This window comes from Sebastes umbrosus, chromosome 22 (assembly GCF_015220745.1).
Source record: "Sebastes umbrosus isolate fSebUmb1 chromosome 22, fSebUmb1.pri, whole genome shotgun sequence".
Classification (NCBI taxonomy): Eukaryota; Metazoa; Chordata; class Actinopteri; order Perciformes; family Sebastidae; genus Sebastes; species Sebastes umbrosus.
Window position 1 is genome coordinate 23,044,397 of NC_051290.1, and position 22,844 is coordinate 23,067,240.

At 38.6% G+C, this 22,844-nt stretch overlaps 2 protein-coding genes across 23 annotated transcripts in view; one reads left to right on the forward strand and one right to left on the reverse strand.

The window, feature by feature from the left end:
• hdac8 (histone deacetylase 8) overlaps positions 1–7,997 on the reverse strand; it is a 46,268-nt gene extending 38,271 nt beyond the window's left edge. Inside the window, exons 1-5 of one of the 3 annotated variants that reach the window (XM_037759752.1) lie at positions 7,639–7,983; positions 7,319–7,371; positions 5,290–5,420; positions 2,855–2,996; positions 2,561–2,673 (exon numbers count right to left, since the gene is read on the reverse strand). In XM_037759752.1, coding sequence (XP_037615680.1) covers positions 2,561–2,673; positions 2,855–2,996; positions 5,290–5,420; positions 7,319–7,371; positions 7,639–7,752 — 553 coding nt within the window. In that variant the 5' untranslated portion in view covers positions 7,753–7,983. Of the gene's footprint in view, positions 1–2,560; positions 2,674–2,854; positions 2,997–5,289; positions 5,421–7,318; positions 7,372–7,638 lie in introns of all 3 variants that reach the window. The other 2 variants (XM_037759753.1, XM_037759754.1) reach the window with 2 other exon arrangements.
• Positions 7,998–9,733: 1,736 nt separating this feature from the next.
• Positions 9,734–22,844, forward strand: part of phka1a (phosphorylase kinase, alpha 1a (muscle)) — a 44,366-nt gene continuing 31,255 nt past the window's right edge. For all 20 annotated transcript variants that reach the window (XM_037759707.1, XM_037759708.1, XM_037759710.1 and 17 more), the window contains exons 1-9: positions 9,734–10,047; positions 14,321–14,479; positions 15,201–15,248; positions 17,418–17,586; positions 19,303–19,385; positions 19,472–19,552; positions 21,760–21,858; positions 21,960–22,106; positions 22,648–22,701. In XM_037759707.1, coding sequence (XP_037615635.1) covers positions 9,970–10,047; positions 14,321–14,479; positions 15,201–15,248; positions 17,418–17,586; positions 19,303–19,385; positions 19,472–19,552; positions 21,760–21,858; positions 21,960–22,106; positions 22,648–22,701 — 918 coding nt within the window. In that variant the 5' untranslated portion in view covers positions 9,734–9,969. The remainder of the gene's footprint in view (positions 10,048–14,320; positions 14,480–15,200; positions 15,249–17,417; positions 17,587–19,302; positions 19,386–19,471; positions 19,553–21,759; positions 21,859–21,959; positions 22,107–22,647; positions 22,702–22,844) is intronic.

The following is a 22,844-nucleotide window of genomic DNA, read 5'->3' on the forward strand; positions in this document are numbered from 1 at the left end:
AAAGTTGAAACAGAATTTTAGAAATTTTTGCAAATTTATTAAAAAGGAAAAACTGAAATATCAAATTGACATAAGTATTCAGACCCTTTACTCAGTATTGAGTTGAAGCAACTTTGGCAGCGATTACAGCATCGAGTCTTCTTGGGTATGACGCGACAAGCTTTGCACACCTGGATTTGGGGAGTTTCTGCCATTCTTCTCTGCAGATCCTCTCAAGCTCTGTCAGGTTGGATGGGGACCGTCGGTGGACAGACATTTTCAGGTCTCTCCAGAGATGTTCGATTGGGTTCAAGTCAGGGCTCTGGCTGGGCCACTCAAGGACATTCACAGAGTTGTCCCTAAGCCACTCCTGAGTTGTTTTGGTTGTGTGCTTAGGGTCATTGTCCTGTTGGAAGGTGAACCTTCGGCCCAGTCTGAGGTCCTGAGCGCTCTGGACCAGGTTTTCATTAAGAATATCTCTGTACTTTGCTCTGTTCAGCTTTCCCTTGATCCTGACAAGTCTACCATTCCCTGCCGCTGAAAAACACCCCCAAAGCATGATGCTGCCACCACCATGCTTCACCGTTGGGATGGTATTGGGCAGGTGATGAGCGATGCCTGGATTCCTCCAGACATAACGCTTAGAATTGAGGCCAAACAGTTCAATCTTGGTTTCATCAGACCAGACAATCTTGTTTCTCACAGTCTGAGTGTCCTTTAGGTGCCTTTTCGCAAACTCCAAGCAGGCTTTCATGTCCGTCTGGCCACTCTGCCATAAAGCCCAGATCGGTGGAGTGTTGCAGTGATGGTTGTCCTAATAGAAGTTTCTCCCATCTCCAAACAGGATCTCTGGAGCTCAGCCAGAGTGACTGTTGGGTTCTTGGTCACCTCCCTTACCAATGACCTTCTCCCCCTATTGCTCAGTTCTGCCGGGCGGCCAGCTCTAGTGAGAGTCCTGGTTGTTCCAAACTTCTTCCATTTAAGAATTATGGAGGCCACTGTGCTCTTGGGGACCTTCAATGCTGCAGGATTTTTTTGTAGCCTTCCCCAGATCTGTGCCTCGACACAATCCTGTCTCTGAGCTCTTCAGGCATTTCCTTCGACCTCATGGCTTGGTTTTTGCTTTGATATGTATTTTCAGCTGTGAAACCTTATATAAACAAGTGTGTGCCTTTCCAAATCATGTCCAATCAATTGAATTTACCACTGGTGGACTCCAGTCAAGGTGGAGAAACATCTCAAAGATGATCGAGGGAAATGGGAGGCACCTGAGCTCAATTTCAAGTGTCATAGTAAAGGGTCTATCAATGTGATATTTCAGTTTTTCCTTTTTTTAATAAATTTGCAAACATTTCTAAAATTCTGTTTCCACTTTGTCATTATGGTGTATTGAGTGTAGATTGATGAGGAAAAAAAGTAATTTTATCGATTTTAGCATAAGGCTGAAACATAACAAAATGTGAAAAAAGCGAAGGGGTCTGATTACTTTCTGAAGGCACTGTAAATACAAACGTAAGAAACGTTACTCTGGTTCTACAGACATGCGCCAGCTCTGCCCTCTGCAGCGCGAGCACGCATCCAAGGCGTGCATGCAGACGAACGGAGCACTGGACTCCTCCTCTCTCACCCGGTAGCGACTGGAGAGAGATGAGCAGCGGTCTCCATGAGACGAGGGCGGCTTCACCCACAGGAGCTTTCCCCGTGCGCTGTCAGTTTTTCATTCAGAGAAAATGACTTTCCTTTTCCCGTCATGATATCTACGTGCACGCAGCATCAGCCTCACGTATCCAGCCGGAGAACAGACGGTCCACGAGGCAAATTATCACGACGGGAGTAAAGTAAAAAACAAAACAGGAATTCAACTAACGTTAGTCTGTCGTAGTTTTAAAATGTTTTTCCAGATGTTTTCATGTATGAAAAGACCCCAAATGAATAGGTGGACTACTGGATTACTACCAGCAGATTATTTAAACAACGTTTGTAGGAATGATTCTGTCCCAAGCTGTTTGATCACTATCAGCTGTTTGATCATTATCAGCGGTTGATCTCTGTATTATTGCTCTACAGTTTATATTGAAAATGAGGACAGAAGCAGCAGGTTAAACCACTACTCATTTAACTTGAATAGAAGTTGGTTTATTATATTTTTTGTTAAATATTGTACGGCCTTGTATCTTGAGAACTGAATCAGCAGGTCCTGCAGTTGCACTTTCTATTATTTTCAAATAAAAGCTTTAGGTATTTGACATTAATCGTTGTTTACTTGTTTATATCCATAATTAATTATCCTTGATTCCCTTACAAGAAAAACTTTGAGGAATCCTGACCAGTATCAGATATTTATTTCAGTCACACTGATTGAATTTTTGGCAAAAAGAGTTACTGTATTGATTTCAAATCATTGAATCGTATCGTATCGTATCGCTCTAGACGTATCGAATCGTTGTAAAAACGTATCGTTACACTCCTATGTACAACTATACTAAATAATGCTGTATGGTAAACTTGTTGAACTGAATTTCAACCTGATAAATGAACAGAACAGACTAAAGAATTTGAGTTCTGTTTGTGTGCAACGTACCATCACCGTGATGCAGGTCAACGTCCACATAGAGGACTCTCTCGTACTTTTCCCTCAGTTTGAGGATTCCCAACACGGCATCGTTCACATAACAGAAACCTGATGCCTCATCCCTGGGAGACAGAGAAAGACAGAGAGAGGGGGAAATAAAACCCGAAGGTTTCAAGGTCTGACCTTTGCCTGGAGCGCCCCCATCAGGCCCATCAGTGGAACTGATGAGGTCAGCTGCAGGTGGCTAAACTTGATTGAGGTTAGTGGTATCTATCTGTCTTCTGTCTGAACAGGTCGACTTACTTCTTAGCATGATGCCACCCTCCTGCCCAGTTGATGGCCACTTCACACTTTTGGTCCAGCAGACACTGTGCTGCAGTCAGAGTAGCGCCCCCTACTGCTGCCGCATAGTCATATATCCCCTCCACCACTGGACAGTCGTAACCTGGACACAGAGAAACACATTAAAACGTCAAAAATAATGACTAACCAGAACCCACAATGTCATTTACAATGATATGAAACAGCACTATAAAATATTTGAGAGTTTTCTAAAAAACTGCACTTGAAAAAAAATAAACAGGAATGTAAATCTTTTGATCAACATTTTTGCCTGAGAATGAAACTTCTTTCTATCGAGTCATAGGAGTGCCATAAAAAAAGAATAAATCTGTAAAAGAATTAGAAAATGAATGTGGAAATATAAAAGAGGAATAAATAAAAGAATAAATAAGTAAAAAAAAAAGTGGAAATATAAATAGAAAATAAAAGAGTAAATAAATGTGGAAACAAAAAGACAAATAACAAAATATAAGACACTTATAAGCATTTTAATCTAATTTCCCATGTATTTGTTCATTTATTTCTGTATATATTTATTTATATAGGAATAAATAAAAGAATAGATAAGTAACAAAAATTTGTAAATATAAAGAGGAATAAATATAAGAATAAATAAGTAAATTAAAAAAATGTGGGAATATAAAGAGAAATAAATAAAACAACAAGTAAAGCAATATGGAAAAGAAAAGAGAGGAATAAAAATAAATAAATTACATTAAATAGTAAATAAATTTAAGAAATCATAAACTTAACAGATTAAATAGAGTAATTTATATTCAAAATAAATATATATATTTGAAATATATACAGAAATAAATGAACAAATACATGTGAAAATAAATTAAAATGCTTGTAATTATTTTATATTTTGTTATTTGTCTTTATGTTTCTGCATTTACTTACTCTTTTATTTATTTCCATTTATATTTCCACATTTTGTATTTACTAATTTATTCTTTTATATATTCCTCTATATATTTCCACATTTATTTTCTTATTCTTTTAGAGATTTGTTCTTTTTTACGTCATTCCTGGGACTTCATACTTTTCTGCATAGGAAGGAAGGGAGGAAGACAGAAGTGATGGAGATGATGGACGTGATCATTGGAAAACAAGAAAGGGCGAGGTAAAATAAATGAAAGGGATGAGGCAGAGAGAGAAATGTCTCCATCCAGGAAAAGGTGAAGCAGTTTGCTTTTGTAACAAGACGGAAGGATGAACCCGAGAGAGGTGTGCAGAACACAAAAGGAGGAAGTAACAGAGGGATGAGTGGAGCGAGGACACGAAGAAGAGCAATGATGGATGAGGGTGAAGGAAAGAAGGGAGGGAGACAGATAGGGAACGAGTCAAGGAAACGAAAACAAGGAGGGTGAACTTGAGGATTGGTCTAAAGTTAGAAATGTAAACATCAGAGGAGGGTGGACTCATCCAAGAACAACAAACCATGGTGGGATCTTTTTGACAGTGTCCCACCAGGTTAAGGGTTAGTTCAGATGAGGTGGGTTTTTTAATGTATTCCAACCTCAACTAAAGCATACAAGCAATGTGAAAAGAACAGCAAAACGTATTAGTTTAATTTAGGGCACTGAGAAAGAAAAGTAACTCCTTTAAAACGAACTAAAAGTACAATCCAAAACCTTGAATATTGTGCTATAGCGCCCTCTGCTGCCAACAAACTAGCACTGCATATAACATCTCAAGAAGTTAAATGTAGTACTTGTTTCCACTTTAATCCCTCTATTTTCCATATTATGTTGTAATGAACACCAGCTAGACAAAAACATTGGTAATAAAATTTGTCTGCAGTGAATAAGAAGGATCACCTATCACTATTTTGAGACACTAAATATGTGCATGAATGTTCTTGTGACCTGAATTCTGCTACAGTTCATGATAAATTGCAAATGTTGTTCTATATGTAGTATAACATATAATATACACACATTCTACAGCTTTTTCCTGTGAAGGGAACAAAGAAACTCGCTACCTGATCACTTGAAATTTGCTGCATCACTTTTAACAAATCCTGGTTAATTCAGCAACAAACCTGTGCTCGTTTCTAGCTTTTAAATGTAATGTTTTTAATGTGCGCTTCTGTTGTATCTCGCTGTATTCTGTTTAAACTTCACTCTTCTAATCTCCGCCTTTCATTAAAAAGGCCTTTTAGGGACATGTGTTGCAAACTAGCATCCGCTATAAACTGTATGATACTTGCATCGGATAGCTCTTTTCAGTTTGTCTATGTGTATTGTACCTGTCCCTATCAAATAACCCATAAATAAATATCTAGGAAGGGGTATGAAGCAGCATTGTAGATGGGTAGACTTAACAGATTCCAATAACTAATGTGAATACATTATTTTGGGGCGGTGAAAGCGATTCTTGGCTCTCCTCACCCAGGCCGTAGTCGACCGACTGGGGGTCGTCGTTGTCTCCGTCCTGGCTGATCTTGTGGAGATGCTCCAGGTAAGAGTCTGTGTGGAACTTGGCCATGTCCTCTATGGTGGCCACTTGAGGTTTAATGGTGCTGGAGAGACAACAAATGTATTAATGGTACATGCAGCTTGCACAATAACTTGTTGTATAAACTATGGCAAAGAAATACTATATGTGAATAAACCACAGTAACCAAGCAGGCCACTACAGACGCTTCGTGGGGGAGTAAATTCGATAGCTTTCAGATCAGAAACGACCAAGTGTGCAGCCTAAAGCTACAGAATATATTGGCACCACACAGACAGCCGTAAATGTTGAATCAACAGAATAAATCTCAAATTTATTTATTTTTTCTTAAAGAAACCTTAAGACATATCTTTTTAGCCTGGCTTTTATTTATTTATTGCCTTAGTTTTTAAGTCTGAATTATTGTTTTTTATACTATTTCTGTCTCTTGTGCCTATTTATTCTACTGACCTTTATATATTTTAAAATTGTATTGCTTTTTGTTGTCATTTTCAGTCTTGCAAAATTCTATTTATTGTTATCAACTTTTTTTTTTGTCTGCTGTTTCAATCTTTCTCTGCAAAGCACTCTGGGCTGCATGACTGTATGAAAGGTGCTCTATAAATAAAGTTGAGTATATCATAGTGTGCCGTAGCACACACTGTTCAAGCAGGGAGATTTAGAAATTAGTAATATGAATAGGGATTTGTAAAATATTTTCTTTTGGAGCAGCAGATGCAGGAGAATATATGTTAGTGATAATACTGTATGTGTTAGTAAGGGAAGGTTGCTCTATGTGTATGTTGTTGTATGGAATGTGGTGAGTGAGTCTGGGGATCAATAATTGGGTTTCATAAAATAATAATAATAATAATAATAATAATAATAATAAAATATAATTACCACTAGTTATTCTATTAATATGATTGGTATTATTATTGTTGTTATTATTATTATTTTTAATTTATTCAAGATGTTATTACTAGAATTATTATGACTATTATTTCATCTTTTTTTGGTTTTGTCATGTTTGTTTTGTTTTGTTATGTATCATGTCAAACTCTGTACGTCACCTTGTTTTCTTAGTCTTTTCTAGGGTATTTCTCCCCTGTTCTTATCATTGTTGTACCACTTGTAAAGTCACTGCTGTTTTATTTTTGCACCAATAAAAAAAAATAGTAAATAAGTAAAATAAGACCAGCCTCATAATACTATAACATTAAAGGTCCAATATTGTAAAAAGTGAGATTTTCATGTCTTTTGTAATATAAAGCAGGTTTAAGTGCTATATAAATACCGTTAAACTATCAAAACGCTCAATATACGGAGAAATACACACAGCCCGTATTCAGAAATTGCACGTTTGAAACAAGCCGTTAGGATTTCTGTCCATTTGTGATGTCACAAATATACAATATATAGATTATTACACGGTTTTACACATAAAGATTCTAAATGTGTCCCAGTTTATTTCCTGTTGCAGTGGATGTAAATAACATCAGCTGACAGGAAGTAAACATGGACCCAAACTGTTGCCTAGCAACGCAATTCCGTTGAAATGCGCTAAAACGGAGCGTTTCAGACAGATGGTAAATACAGGTATATCCAGACAGACAGTATGAAGAAAATAACGTTTTTTTTTAACATTACAGCATGTAAACATGTTCTAGTAGAAACACTAAATAGAAGTTTGAACATGGAAATGACCACGATATGGGACCTTTAAGTCTGAGGATGAATCTCCTCTAGTTTGACAGAAACCTGAGTGTCCTTCAGAGCAGTAAAATCACTAAATGAGTCATTTATCAGCATCCACTCTGTTTTGAACAAGTATGAATTATAATTAAAATCACTCCATGCAGCAGCTAGCTAGATGTATTGTTTCTGTGCAGTATATGAAGCTATTTCTCTCTCCGATATGTGTGTGTTAATCTCCTTGTTATCTCTGTTTAGGTTACAGAACGAACATTAGCTGCCACTCACCTCATGTGTTTGAGGAGTCCATAGGCTTCTATCAGTGAGTGGACCATACTCGCCTGGAAATGCACATGAAATGAAGAAAACAGTGAATGCTCACAACACAGCAGAGCAGAGCTAGTGAGTCAAACAGCCTGCTGGTTATCAACACAGCAGAGCTAGTGAGTCAAACAGCCTGCTGGTTAACAACACAGCAGAGCTAGTGAGTCAAACAGCCTGCTGGTTAACAACACAGCAGAGCTAGTGAGTCAAACAGCCTGCTGGTTAACAACACAGCAGAGCTAGTGAGTCAAACAGCCTGCTGGCTCACATTCAATCCCACTCACCCGGTTTGGTACTTTAGATAAACTGTCGCAAGTCTCGATGTATTCCGGACTGTAAACATACGCGACCTTCCGGTTACCGCAGCTCTCATCATCCCGGTCTCCTCTGTGACTCATTTACGAGGATTAAATAGTAATTATTTGACAGAATGGAGCTAAAACTAAATGTGCAGAGAGGAGGATGCGATCAGCGTCTTCTTCTCAAGTGTGGTGTTACACCGTCAACATTCCCCGCCGGTAAAGTCTGTTCACTGCCGGTATGGTCTTCACCACTAGACGTTAGACGATGGTAACATGTAAAGTGTATAGCTATATATATATATATTTATATTTATGCGGTGTTATTTCGTTTGGAATGGGGACCTTTCAACGACTTTGGTAACGAATAGGACGATGATCTGCTTCCTAACGGTCACAAACATCATATCAAACGTTCCGCGCGCGGACGTTTTTTCAAAGTGGAACGTACACGGGGCGAGAAGCATTCTGGGATTTCTTGTAGTCTTTTTGCCTTTCTTTACAGTAGCTAGCAAGCTAACGTTTGAAAGGAGTTTGCCGACGTTTTAGATGAATTATTAAGACACAGCTTTTAAAACGAATACATAAAGTATAATTATATATATATATATATATAGAGATATATAGAGATATATAAAATATACTTTTAATGAGTATATTTTACAGGTCATCCATGCTTCTCGCTAGAGGGCGCTAAAAACAGCTATGCTTGTGTATCACATTTCATTCACTGAGACACAATACCGACACAAAGATCATTATTTAATTTATCATTGACCACATTTAGTGCTAAACCTTGACCCCAGATATTTAGAAATATATATTTTATTATTTATAAAACGTGTAAATGTGCTTTACCTGTTGGCGCACAGGTGTTTTTTACTGTTTTGCCTCATTTTGCTTCCTGGTTGAATTTGACAGCACAGAGGCTGTTCAAGTATTTCTGCAAATCAATAGTATGTCATTTTTAAGCCTTTATCTTTTTCTAAATATCTGTTAACAATGTACAATTTAGGTTTAATTCTTTTATTCTCAAATATTGAATTCCATTGCTCTGCCATAATGTGCAAACTCCATACAGTGGAATAAACTGGGTACACTAGTGTCAAGTTATTTACAACGAATTATAGCATTTCCGGTTTCAAAAATCAAAATAAAATGTGTACTAACATTTAGGTATTGCTACCAAGTACTGCAGTGAAAATATAGTTACAAAAATAATAATAATAAATTAATTTTAAAAAGTATGTTTGCAGTCCTGTGTGGCTGTCAAATAAATCCTTGTTACCCCAGTTTTATTAATTATAATATTTCTGATTTCAAGTGAAGTTTCATGGGTTTTTTTTGGAGGAGGTCAGTCCACAACCTTATTTATGAAACATTTTAAAACTAATTGTCTTAACTAAAAGTGGTGTGACAGAAAACATAATTTGGAGATGCAAGAATGCAATAATAATAATAATAATAATAATAATTCTTAGAATTATAAAGTGCTGTACATACATAAAACAGAACAAAGCAATGAAAAGACATGGGGGAAAGAGACAAGGTGTCAGGTAGCAAAGTAAGTATTACAGGGGCAATTACGAATATGAATACCAAAACAATTAAAGTAATTTAAAGAACAAACAAATAAAAAAAAAATTAGACAAATATAAAAGCATTAGAATCAGGAAATAAAAGCAGCTGTGTAAATGTGTGTTTTGAGGAGTGATTTAAAATGGGGCAAAGTATCAGCTCGCCTGATCTCCTCAGACTGGGTGGTCCAAAGTCTGGAGGCTCTAATAGTAAAGTCACCTTAAGTCCTTTAGCCATGATATTTAATGTGAATGATAATACACAATGATGACTTAAATTTACATCACCATTATACACTCTCTCACACCATGACCGTATACCAAAATGGTTTATTTTACAGGCTTACCCCACACCTCAGATGATATCTGCAATTCTGTCAATATAATCTAGTAATATGTTCCATTTAATTCATTCACAGAGCTTTGTTTTCTGACACTTCTTTATTTTGAAGGCAACATCTGTTCACTTCCGGCATTGTTCCTGCTTCTTGTGACTAGCTTACCGCAGCTTCATGTTCCAACACTTGCTGCTGTATGTCCGTCGCTGCCGCCGTTGAGCTGTGTTTCTGACAGCCAGCCGGGCTGCAGATCCTCTGTTCGGTCTCCCCGAAAGCTGTCCTCCTTTTCGGCTTTGTGGACTTCCGAAAAGCGCCGAAGAAATGACTTTTCTGTCGAGGATTTAGCGAGTTTGTGTTGTTGAATACTTGAATTTACTGAGCTCAGCGGTTGACTTGGCACCATGAGAAGCAGGAGCAACTCCGGCGTGAAGCTGGACAACTATGCCCGGATGGTGCAGCAAACTATCCTGAGACACCAAGTGAGTGTTTCACTGTGTTTTATAGTAAACTGAACGCTTAAATAAATGTATTATATCAACGAAAATGAGCTGCTCTATACCTGCAGGCAGGTTCTGTTAGCTCGTCCAGTGAGAGCAAATGTTTTCATGCAGTAGCTGAAGTATATTCATATTGCGCAAGGCATCACTGACTAGTGTTAGAGTCATGTTTCATGTTTAGAAGAGGTCATTTTGCACCTGTACACTTCTGAAGACCCTCATTAACATACACCCATGGTTGCACCCAAACCATGGGTCTGCAGCTACAAACCTCCACTGTTCTGGGTAACTTGCCATCATATTTGTGAACCTGGCTGCAGGGTTTGCTCCCATTCATCCACAACAAGAGCATTAGTGAGGTCACACACTGAGCAATAAAGGCTGGAGGTCAGGGTTCCAGTTCAGTCTTGGATTTGCGCACAACAAAAGAAAGGAAGTTCCCCAAACTGTTGCCTCAAAGTTGGAATTTATCTAAAATATCATTGTATGCTGTAGCGTTAACATTTCCCTCCATCTGAACCAAACCATGAAAAACTCCCACTTAAAATCCACATACTTTCAGTATTTATAGTGTAATGCACACTTACAGTACATAAACTGTAACAATTACATACCTGACTCCAAACCTTACCCTGAACTTCATCTAAACATAACTCTAATAGGCATGGGATAATATGAAAATTTCATGGCAAAAAAATAGTAGAATCTGAAGACACAAATAGAGAAAACCCAACGAACTAGTTAGAATCTAGTGGAATAGAGGCTAGGTAATAGAGCTGGGACGATACACCTATCTCCCGATTCGATACTATCACGACACTTGGGTGCCGATTCGATATGTATTGCGATTCTACAAGTATTGCGATTCGATATTAATATTTAGTGTGATTCTTGTTAACTTTTTTAACACTAGACCATGGGAAAAAAGTTGAATCATACACTTGTAGGGACTTTTACTTTGGTGAATATCTAAATTAATCCAGTAAAAATGTTTGATTTTCAGCATGTACTGTATGTAGTCAGAGATGTCCTGAAGTCAAATATATCAGGATCATTGTCAGGAATTATTTATTATTTTTTTTCCAGCAACCCAAAAATCAAAGGATTTGACCTCACAACTTAATTTATAAGGCAGATATGATGTTTTATACTTCTGGTGAATATAATCCTTATTTCTATATATATCTTTGTAAAGCCTATTTTATACCTGACTTGTGTGTTTTTGGACGACGTGAGGAGACCAAAACAAACTCACAAACTCCATCCAGAAAGAGCTGAGAACAGAAATGAAACCCTTGTGCTTCTTGTATCGGTTGTGTTTTTTTTTTTTTTTTTTAGATTGTTGTAAAGTCCATAAAGACACCGAGCAGGAGAGGACAGTTCTGCTCAGGGTTTGATCCTCCTGGACCATTTGAGGCACACACACACTCTGGTCTCAGAGGTTTTGGGTTCTCACCTTTCAATTATCATGGCCTCTAGAAACTAGAAGAAGACTTCCAATGGAATATGGAAGAGGACAAACTGTGAGTGTGAAGTCACCTTTTGAATCCGTCCCAAATGGCCAGCAGCCAGTATACAGCTCAGTGCTCCGATGCATCGCAGCACTAATCACCAAATATGCTCACTGAGAGCAGAGGCTTGCTGCAGCCGCTGATTCAGAGTCATTTACAGTAAATATATCCGTCTGTTCTTCTGGGGGTGATATCTGCATCGTGTAGCCTTTCAACAGTCTGTTCCTTCAGTAAAATAACTCAACACGTGCTGCTCTAAACACATCAATCACTCTAGTTACACTCACATTTATCACTCTAGTTACACTCACATTTATCACTCTAGTTACGCTCACATTTATCACTCTAGTTACGCTCACATTTATCACTCTAGTTACACTCACATTGATCACTCTAGTTACACTCACATTTATAACTCTAGTTACACTCACATTTATCACTCTAGTTACGCTCACATGTATCACTCTAGTTACACTCACATGTATCACTATAGCTACACTCACATTTCCATGAAGAAGAAGGTCCAACATGTCAACTGTTTTTGTGCAACCTTGTGTGACATTTCTCTCTCTCAGTGATGAAACTTGATGTTGAAAGACTGCCAGTTAGCTATAATAAAAATGACAATTTGTAACTTAAAAATCAGGAGAAATTCTTATTTAGTGGCTCTTCAGGTCCGACAGCAGTTCCAGAGAGGAAAGATATATATTATACGAGTTACAAGAGTGAAATTGTCTTCTTCTTCCTCTGACAACTGCATAGTTTCAACTCTCACATGTCCTCATTGTGTATTTTGCTGTTATCAGGGGTTACTATCTCTCTTTACAACAGGAAGCAACAGGGCTTATGGGTAATGTAGTTTTGGGATATGTTGCACTTTTACACATGGCACCCAGATAATGTAAGTTTTAAGTTCTTTTAGAGCTGCAGTGATTAATTGATTGGTTATCAACTATTAAATTAATCGTGATTAATAAGTTTGAGTATTTTTTTAAAGAAATAAAGTCTAAATTCTCTGATTCCAGCTTCTTAAATGTAAACGCTTTCTTTCCTCCTATATGACGGTAAACTGAATATCTTTTGAGTTGTGGACAAAACAAGACATTTGAGGACGTCATTTTGGGCAACACTGATCGACATTTCTCACCATTTTCTGACATTTTATAGACCAAACAACTAATCGATTAATCAATATAAATTTGTGGTCGACAGTATTTCAAATGAATAAACTGAATGTAAACAGGAATGCAGTAAATAGTAATAAATATAAATATACAGAGGTGTAAACAGTTTGTAAAACAGTAAGTAAAGTATATATAGATTTTCTCACACCTGATGTGAAATAAGAAGATACTAAATTCAAATTTAGATTTTTTTAAATTTTGTTTTATTTTTGAAAGGAGCAGATTTGCCTTAATAGATTTTTTTTACAGATATTTGATGTCCCCACACAACCAAAAGTTGTGTTTTCTGCTAGAAGACCACCACAGTTTGTAGTTAAATAGGTCCTCTGGTGGTGGGAAAAGCTTCCGTATGATTCATGTAAAAACTGAATCAGTTAATCGGTGTACAGCAACAATTTTAATATTTGTTTAACTGATAAGTGGCTTTACAATCCTCAATTCAGATTAATCACTTTTTTTTCAAATGACAGAAATTCACAAATACCACCTTCTTAAGTGGGAATCTTTGCTGGTTTAGTCTTAGTCTTGTGACGGGCATTTTTCTCAGTTTTCTCTCATTTTATAGACTTAATTTATAGAATTCATTGAGAAAATACTGGTGGGATTGGTCAATAATACATATTAGTCAGTTGCAGCCGTAGTTCGTGGAATAGTAAATGAAAACAAAAAAAGGGGATAAAATGCAAACATGACCCAGAGTCCCTCAAAGTGATAAAATAGTAAATTGTTTGCACGCTAAATGGTATTCTCATAATCCCATTTTGACTTTGAATTTTACGAACCTTTTTTTCTTCTTTTCCTTTTTTTTCAAAATAAGCATATAAATTCCCAGCTGTTTTATTAAAATTAAAAAAATATATATATATTCAGGCCATATATTGATTGATAGATGGATAGATACTTTATTTATCTTAGCGCACAATTTCACTGTTACAGTAGCTCAACAAAAAACTATGGCTGCAAATAATGATTGTTTTCATTGTTGATTAATCTGTCAGTTGTTTTTCTTGATTAATCGATTAGATGTTTGGTTTATAAAATGTCAGAAAATGGTGAAAAATGTGTATCAGTGTTTCCCAAAGCCCAAGATGACATCCTCAAATGTCTTGTTTTGTCCACAACTCAAAGATATTTAGTTTACTGTCATAGAGGAGGAAAGAAACCAGGAAATATTCACATTTATGAAGCTGTAATCAGAGAATTTGGACTTTTTTTTCTTAAAAAATTACTCAAACTGATTATCAAAATAGTTGGAGATTAATTTAATAGTTGACAACTAATTGATTAATCGTTGCAGCTCTACAAAAACATGACAAAGATAATGTGCAAACAAAATGTACAATACTTATTAATACAATAACAGCAAAATACAGTAAACGCCTGTTGTCAAGGTGAACTCAAAGATACTTGTACTTGTCCACAAGTACCACAAAGTTAATTTGCACCCCCTGAAGCAGTTGACCTATACATCACACCGTCCAACGCGTCTCATTAGTCTGTGTTAACTGCCTACCTGTGACCTTTGACCCCTCTGTGTGTGTGTGTGTGTGTGTCTGACAGGATCCAGTGACGGGTCTTCTGCCGAGCAGCAGCGATCAGGCTCACTCGTGGGTCAGAGACAATGTCTACAGCGTCCTGTCGGTGTGGGCGCTCAGCCTGGCCTACAGGAAGAACGCTGACCGGGACGAAGACAAGGCCAAGGCCTATGAGCTGGAGCAGGTGGGTCTGTGTCTCTGTCTCGGCTTATGAAAAAGGAACTCATGGGAAGTTTTTTAATACCTTAAATATACTTTAGTCCATGTCCACGTCAAGCACCCAGGAAGAGCGCTGCTCGTCGATACCAATTTTCGTAGTGGCAAATTGGCGGTACAACAACTACGGTGTCCGTCACGTGATGCCGCTGGGCCCAAAAATACTTTTTCCCATAGACTTCCATTGGGAAAGAGACGTCTGTGACTCATAGGATCATTTATTTTGAGGTGAATGAACTTCCCAGTAAGAACACTCTAATAGCCCTTATTTAAATCATTAGGGCCTAAAAGTTGTAAAATAGCTGAATCCAGAGTTATTTCCCTTCCTCCGTTCATGTGAATGAGACCCAGACCGAGGCTGGAGGGGGGCTGGGATGAGGAGTTAGCAAGCCGCGGAGACAGCGTGACGACTGTGACCCCGTGACCGAGCGGACACTACTGCGCCTGCTCCGTGGAACCAATGGATGCGGAAGATTGACGGAAGATCCGGGTACTTTTCCACTCAGCAGTCGGACATTTAGGCTTCATGCGCCATTGAGACACTCTCATAGGAATGAACGGGGCCCCGCCTCCAACGCTGGATCCAGTTCTCTCAACACATCCATGGTCCACGTGCAGTGGAGTGTTTCACCAGGAACGATGTGTTGGAAATGTTGACATTTAACCATCTCTCTCTCTCTTTCCTCTAGAGCGTGGTGAAGCTAATGAGAGGCATCCTACAGTGCATCATGAGGCAGGTATGTTGTCTCCACTTGCACCCTTTCTCACTCACACTCTGAAATACTCTTTTTGATACACATCTTTTCCTTGTTTTCTTTTTTTTCACCCTCTGTATTTCTCTCACACACAAAGACACACAGGACAGGACGAGCAGTAAACGCCGTGTCCCGACTACAGCAGTAAATAAAGTAGAGATCAAACTGCAGCTAATGTACCTTTTTAAGCCTCGTGAATTCATTAATTAATAAATAAATAAATAAATACTTCTCCTCATGATAAAGAAGCTGTCAGATTTGGAACGTTTTTTTTTTAATGTAATATTTCAAGAGATTTCCCTCTCAGTCTGTATACATGCATGTTGTGGTGTATGTACTGTACGCGTTGCATTAGTCTGCTGAGGTAACAGTCAATAATTGATCATATAAAGCAAGAATATATAAAGTAGCTGCAGGTTGGGTTGGGTTCCATACCAACGTTTTAAAGGGCGGGTTCATTCAAATGATTTGTTTGTTCTTGTTTTTTTTAGGTTTGTATATCATTGTGTAGCGTCACGGTGGTGTTCCTTATGGATTCAAATCCCAACACATTTTGCTCAAAGTATGTTTTAGCATCAAAATGCTATTTTCCCTTCAAGCTAAAACCTTTGTCCCACCTGACCTGACGTAGGTTTCTGCATGATGACGCTGCTACATGTTCAGTATACTGTATATACATCCTTATAGTCAGTGTTAACATTACATTACAATTACATACAATCACATACATTACAATTAACATTACATACAGTAACTTAGTTGTTGGTCGGCATGCTCCCAGTTTGGAGTACCGGCACGGAAGTTGTGGACGGGGGCAGCAGCAAAACATATTTTAGACACCTAAAAATATCAATATCAGTTTAAGTGTACACTATATTTAGAATATTTTTGTGGCTTTACCTCGTTGTCAGACAGCCCTTTCTGACGGGGAACTGAAGCCGCTATATTTCGATCTCTTCAAAGCCACCAGACTACATTCATAAAAATCTTAATTTTACCTTGCAGAACACGGGAGTACACATACAACCCTTTGGTTATATTGGTTATAATATTTCTTTTGTAATGATACTTAAAATATCCTGATATTAAACTCATTCTATACTGGAAAAACAAAGTTCGGAAACTTGTGTTTGGTGGATTATTCCTCTGTTGTATCAATGCTAATTGGCATTGTATTTTACATGGTTGGAAAGCCTGTTTATTTACCTTCGCAATGATGTCCAACTTGTAAGGATCATGCATTTGTGGGATGAGCAGCACAGCTGATTATGTGGGTAGCGCCCAAGAACAATGTTCCAAAATGCTCCGTCAATGGTAAACAGTGTATTCTCATGAGGCTACCAGGAAGCCTGCAATGACTGCCCTTCACCGTCAGGCCCGTTGGCGCTGGTGTCGACAACACAGACAATGGAACCTGAACATGTGGGGGAATGTCATGTTCAGTGATGAGTCCAGGTTCTGTCTGCCAAAGTTGGACGGCAGGTCAAAGTATGGAGACGACGCATCAGCTTGGGCGTGCTGTACGTGTTAGAGTGACCAACACAACCTCGTTGGCTGACCTGCAACCAATCCTGGTTGAGGAATGGAACACCATCCCACAGCAACGTGTGACCAGGTTGGTGACCAGCATGAGGAGGAGGTGCCAGGCTGTTGTGGCTGCGTATGGATCTTCCACCGCTACTGAGGCTCCTGACGGTGGATTAAATGAATAAAGTGTAAATTGCCAATATGTTCCTTGTATTTGTTCCTTGTTACTGATAGAGAGTTCAATCATCCAATCCACCAAACAACTCAAAACAAGAGTCAACACCAACAGGAGAATACACTGTTTACCATTGACGGAGCATTTTGGAACATTTTTCTTGGGCGCAACCCACATAATCAGCTGTGCTGCTCATCCCACAAATGCATGATCCTTACAAGTTGGACATCATTGTGAAGGTAAATAAACAGGCTTTCCAACCATGTAAAATACAATGCCAATTAGCATTGGAACAACAGAGAAATAATCCACCAAACACAAGTTTCTGAACTTTTTTTTTCCAGTTCATATTGATCACACCTGCTGCATCACGTTAAGTGTTTGTTCTGCTTTATTTGCTTCCTTGTGATGTCTTCAGTTGGATACTATATTATTTCACTGTGTCGTAGCTGGATAAGGTGGAGAAGTTTAAATACAGCAGAAGTACCTCAGACTCGCTCCATGCCAAGTACAACACCGGGACCTGTGCTCCGGTCGTCGGAGACGGAGAGTGGGGTCACCTTCAGGTCGACGCCACCTCGCTCTTCCTGCTCTTCCTCGCTCAGATGACCGCATCCGGTAAATATGCAACAGAGACACGGTTTTGAATATTAAATCATGTTAAATCTTTGCAGCATAAGGAAACACTTCAGATACTTTTCTAAAAGTTAAAGTTGGTAAAAAAGCAGCTCATCCTTTGATTCCATTTCTGGTGTTTATAGATTTGAATCTGACCTTAATCTAAAGTCAACTGGAGAATCGTTTGTGATACCTGTTTAGTTTTACATTCAGCTATTTTTAGATTTAATCAGAGATATTTGTCCGTGTGAGTTTCAATCATGTTTCGTCAACTTTACCCCGTCTATTTGTAGCAAATTTTCACTCTACGAAAACTCTTGTCTTCGTCAAGAAAACCACGAAAACATTTGACACATTAGTCTTGTTGTAGTCTTCCTCAATAACAGTTAAAGGGATAGTTTGGGTGTTTCTCAGTGGGGTTGTATGAGGTACTTCTCCATAGTCAGTGTATTACCTACAGTAGGTGACGGTCAGCACGCCCCCAGTTTAGAGAAGCAGACAGGAGTACCAGCACGGGAGCAAAGAGATGTACTGCTGTGGACGGGGGCAGCAGCAGAACGGATTTTAGACACCTAAAAGAATCAATATCAGTTTAAGTTTATGCTATATTTAGAATATTTTCACCGCTTGACCTTGCCATGAGACAGCTTTACAGTCTATGTTTCCGACGGGGAACTGAACCCGTTATCTATGCTCTCGCCAAAGTAACCAGACTCCATTGAAAAAAAACATTAAGTTTTACCTAACAGAACACAGGAGTCGCTGGTCTACCGCTGCCTCGGTCTGTTAGTTAGTTTGTGTTGTTTTGTAACTTTGGTTAGTTTGGATCCACCAAAGTCACACTATAACACAAACAAACTAACAGATGGTGGCAGCGGTAGACCAGCAACTCCAGTGTTCTGTTAGGTAAAATTACAGTTTTTTTCAATGGAGTCTGGTGGCTTTGACGAGAGCATAGATGGATACAACGGCTTCAGTTCCCCATTGGAAAGGGCTATCTGACGGCAAGCTATTTTAGACACCTAAAAAAATCAATATCAGTTTAAGTGTACGCTATATTTTGAATAGTTTTACCGCTTTATGCCGTCAGACTGCCCTTTCCAGGAACTGAAGTCGTTGTATCCATCTATGCTCTCACCAATGCAACCAGACTCCATTGTAAAAAAAACTGTAATTTTACCTCAAAGAACACGGGAGTTGCTGGTCTACCGCTGCCTCGATCGGTTAGTTTGTTTGTGTCATTGTGTGACTTTGGCGAATCCGAACTAACCACAGTCACACAATAACACAAACTAACTGATCGAGGCCCCCGTCCACAGCTGTACATTGCTTTGGTTCCTACTATCAATAAAATACAAACGTAGTATAATCAACACCATTAAAAGTGCAGCCTTCAGAAGATGTAAAGGGAATGAAAATAATACTAAATTAAATCATAAATCAGCTGTGTTTTTATTCCCACAAACTGTATTTGCAGTTATTTTTATTGATCCTTTTCACAGACCAGCTGTACCTTTACTCAGGCTTTCTATGATACCAAGCAGAGGAGAAGAAGGAGAAGTGTATAATTGTGTCATAGCAATTTGGTCACACATTTCTTCACTCCACTTTCATTGGTTCACAGACACAACTGCTTTTCATGCCTGCATTAACTATCCATGTCTTAACTGTTAAATACCTTCATGAATAGTCTGTTTCTGTCTTTGTGTGCACCAGGTCTCCATATCGTCTACACCCAAGATGAAGTGGACGTAGTTCAGAATCTCATGTTCTACATTGAGACGGCGTACAAAGTGGCTGTAAGTGTTTCATTCATTGTCAACACCCTCAAAACCAAAAACGCCCTAAACTGAACCTGAAATTCTCCTTTTCTGGTTCCTCACAGGATTATGGGATGTGGGAAAGAGGAGACAAAACCAACCAGGGCATCACTGAGATTAATGTCAGCTCTATCGGCATGGCCAAGGTTAATACACACAAACACACTTTTCTCTCCTTTCCCTGAGTGTGACAGTGGAGTGAGGAGAGCAGGTAGTATGCTGAGTGAGAGCAGAACAGGTGCTCCAGTTAAAAAATCTCTGGCTCGGCAGGAGGTGTCTAGTCACTGCGGCGGCCTTTACATTGACCTTTACACGACCCAGACTCTTCTGAACTGACTCTGGATCAGATGTGAAGGATTTTGTTTTGGTGCTGAGAGTGAACACGGTAGCACCGATACTTCCTGCTGCCGATCCTTCAGTTGAAATCTCTCTCAAAGAACTATTTTAGCTGCACGTTTTTCATGTTGTTGGATATTCAAAAGAGTTTTATAACAGGAAAAAGTCTCCATAAAACTCCTGATTCTCTGTGAGGAAGTCTTCAGGATACTCGCTCTCTCTCTCTGTCTGTGTGTACGACCCAGCGGCGTCCTTTGCCCGCAGTGTACAGGAGGTATCAGGTTCTCTGTGGGCGTCCAGGAATGGCATCTCACTCAGAAATAACACAGTACTCGCAGTACCCAGTGTGTACGCACACACACACACACACACACACACACACACACACACACACACACACAGAATTTAATTTAAGACTTTGGAAAGAGGCTCCTCTGCAGGAAGTTCCCTGCTCCAGTAATTACACGTAGTTATTAGTATTTATAAAAAGCAAAACAGCAGGATTGTAATAACTACTGTATATATATACACATAATACTGTGTATTATATGCATAGCACTATAATCGCAAACTCCGTGATGTACAACATGAGATCAGACTATAATATACCATGCTAATATGTGGTTATTTAATTTTAATTTTATTTATTTATTTTGAACATGTAACAAATAAGTAAAAATAAAAATAACAAATAAAATGAACAGTAAACATATAATAAAAAAACTACAAATTCTCATAAACAATATAAATAAACAACATAAATAAATATTATAAAACAGCAGTACACTACAAAGAGGTAGGCTCGTAAGGAAAAAATAAATAAATTTAATTCAATTAAATAAAAAAAATTAATAAATAAAAAAGACCAAACCTATATTAAACATTTACCTCATGTTCATCCTACCAACCTTTCCTCATCCCTTTACCTCTTAAAACAATCTTCTTAAATTGATTATTTATTTTATTTTATACTACTAGAGTGTGAGAAATACATAAGCAGATCAATATTTTTGTAGTATTGGCTTATCACAGATATATTTATGCATAAATGTGTAAATAAATGTTTTATAGGCTGTCTGTGAGAACTTTGTAAAGCACTATATACTGTAAATCTGATGTATTATAATAATATGTTCATTACATTAATGTCTCAGCTGGTAAAGGTGGAGCTCATTTTAATTTATATTTATATTTATTTATATAGTGCTGGTAGCTTAAACCATAATAATACAGCATTATTTATTAGGTGATTGCAAAGTGACTAATGAAATATGAATATGAATGAAAAAATCCATAATAACCTTTCAGCATATTGTAATTCGTGTTCTCAGTGTTCTGAGAGAAAACTAGACTTCTGCTCCTCCTCATGGCTCTGTTTTCAGGCTTTAGAACATCTAGCCAGTGACGGGAGACTTTGACCAATCACAGGTCATTTCATTGAGAGCGTTCCTATTGGCTGTGCTCCGGCTGGTGGGTGGTGCTTGGTATTTCCTCAACTGATCTCAATATGGCTGCCGGGTCACAAATGTTCTCATTTTACAGCTAAACAGTACACTACAAGATGATTCTGAGAACATGTGAGGAGAGAAATAGGCATTAACGTAACAGAATATTGATTCATATTTGATCAGCGCTGCCTAGTTTGACTGTTTAATCAGAGTTGGTGAGTGATTGACAGCTGCTCAGAGACGGCAGACTCTAGATCAGCTCTGATTGGTTGTTTTCCTCTGGTATGTGAAATCCTGCAGATGCCGTTAGGAGCACCGGAGGACACAGAGGGACATGATTTTTTTCATATTACCTGTCTCATGCACTACTGTCAGGATATAGTGACCGTTTTATAAAAATAACTTGTTTTTAATCATATTTGCTCCATTTCTACCCACTGCCGCTTCAAGTCCAGTACTGGAGGAGATGTATAGTACACACTGTGCAGTGCATCTCCTCAAATACTGGACTTAAGTACAACATTGACTTGTTTTTAACGAGGGTCACATGACTGCTGTGTGTCCTCCAGGCAGCTCTGGAGGCGTTGGACGAACTCAACTTGTTCGGAGCGAAAGGAGGACCTGGATCTGTGGTCCACGCTTTGGCTGATGACATACAGCACTGCCAGGTACACACACACACACACACACACACACACACACACACACACACAGATAAAAATGCAATTATATATGATATCAACCCCTCTTTCCTTCCTTCCGTCATCAGTCCATCCTGAAGTCGATGTTACCCAGAGCATCTATCTCTAAAGAGGTGGATGCCGGAGTCCTGGCGATCATCTCGTACCCCGCCTTCGCTGTTGATGACATTAGCATAGTCAACATGACCAAGGAGGAGATCATCTCGAAACTGCAGGTGCAGTGAAATAGGAAAGAGATGTGCTTTTACTGTTGGTAACTGACTTAAATATGCAAAAGGTAGGGAAAGGTTGGTGTGTAGGGCAGTCTTTCAAATAATATGTCAGAAAATGACCATCACGAGTTCCCAGACAACAGACTTTGACAACTTTCTGATATACAGTACAGGCCATGTCCACCAAAGCATTTTTTCCAGCTGAAAACGAAAGGCGCTCTTCTGAAAATGTTCAGTTGGGAGCGATAAAAGTCCGATAAAAACAGTAGCATAACATACACAATAAGACAACAACACACATAACTAGAAGTGCACTCAGACCTCCGCCAAGGCAGGTTTCATGTACGTCGCTTTAAAAATGTTAAAGTCTAAATTAAATGGTACTTGTTTTGATCGAGTAAAGTACAGTACATGTTTAACGGGTGCTGCGACGCTTCATACCTCATGTATCTGTACTCTTAGTGAAGCAGCCACACTGTTGAGATGTTTAAGATGAACGTGTCCTCGCTGACTTCCTCTCCTCTTCCTCTCTGCGTCTGTTCAGGGTCGATATGGCTGCTGCAGGTTTCTCAGAGACGGACACAAAACACCTAAAGAGGTAAACCACCTGGAACGGTGCATCCATGTATTTCACTTTGTTCAGATAAGTAGTGGAGACAAATATTATTCCATGGGTTCTCTGTTTTATGTTCTCATCACCTAAAGCAGAAAATGCTGAGTAGACTGATGCTCATGGACTTT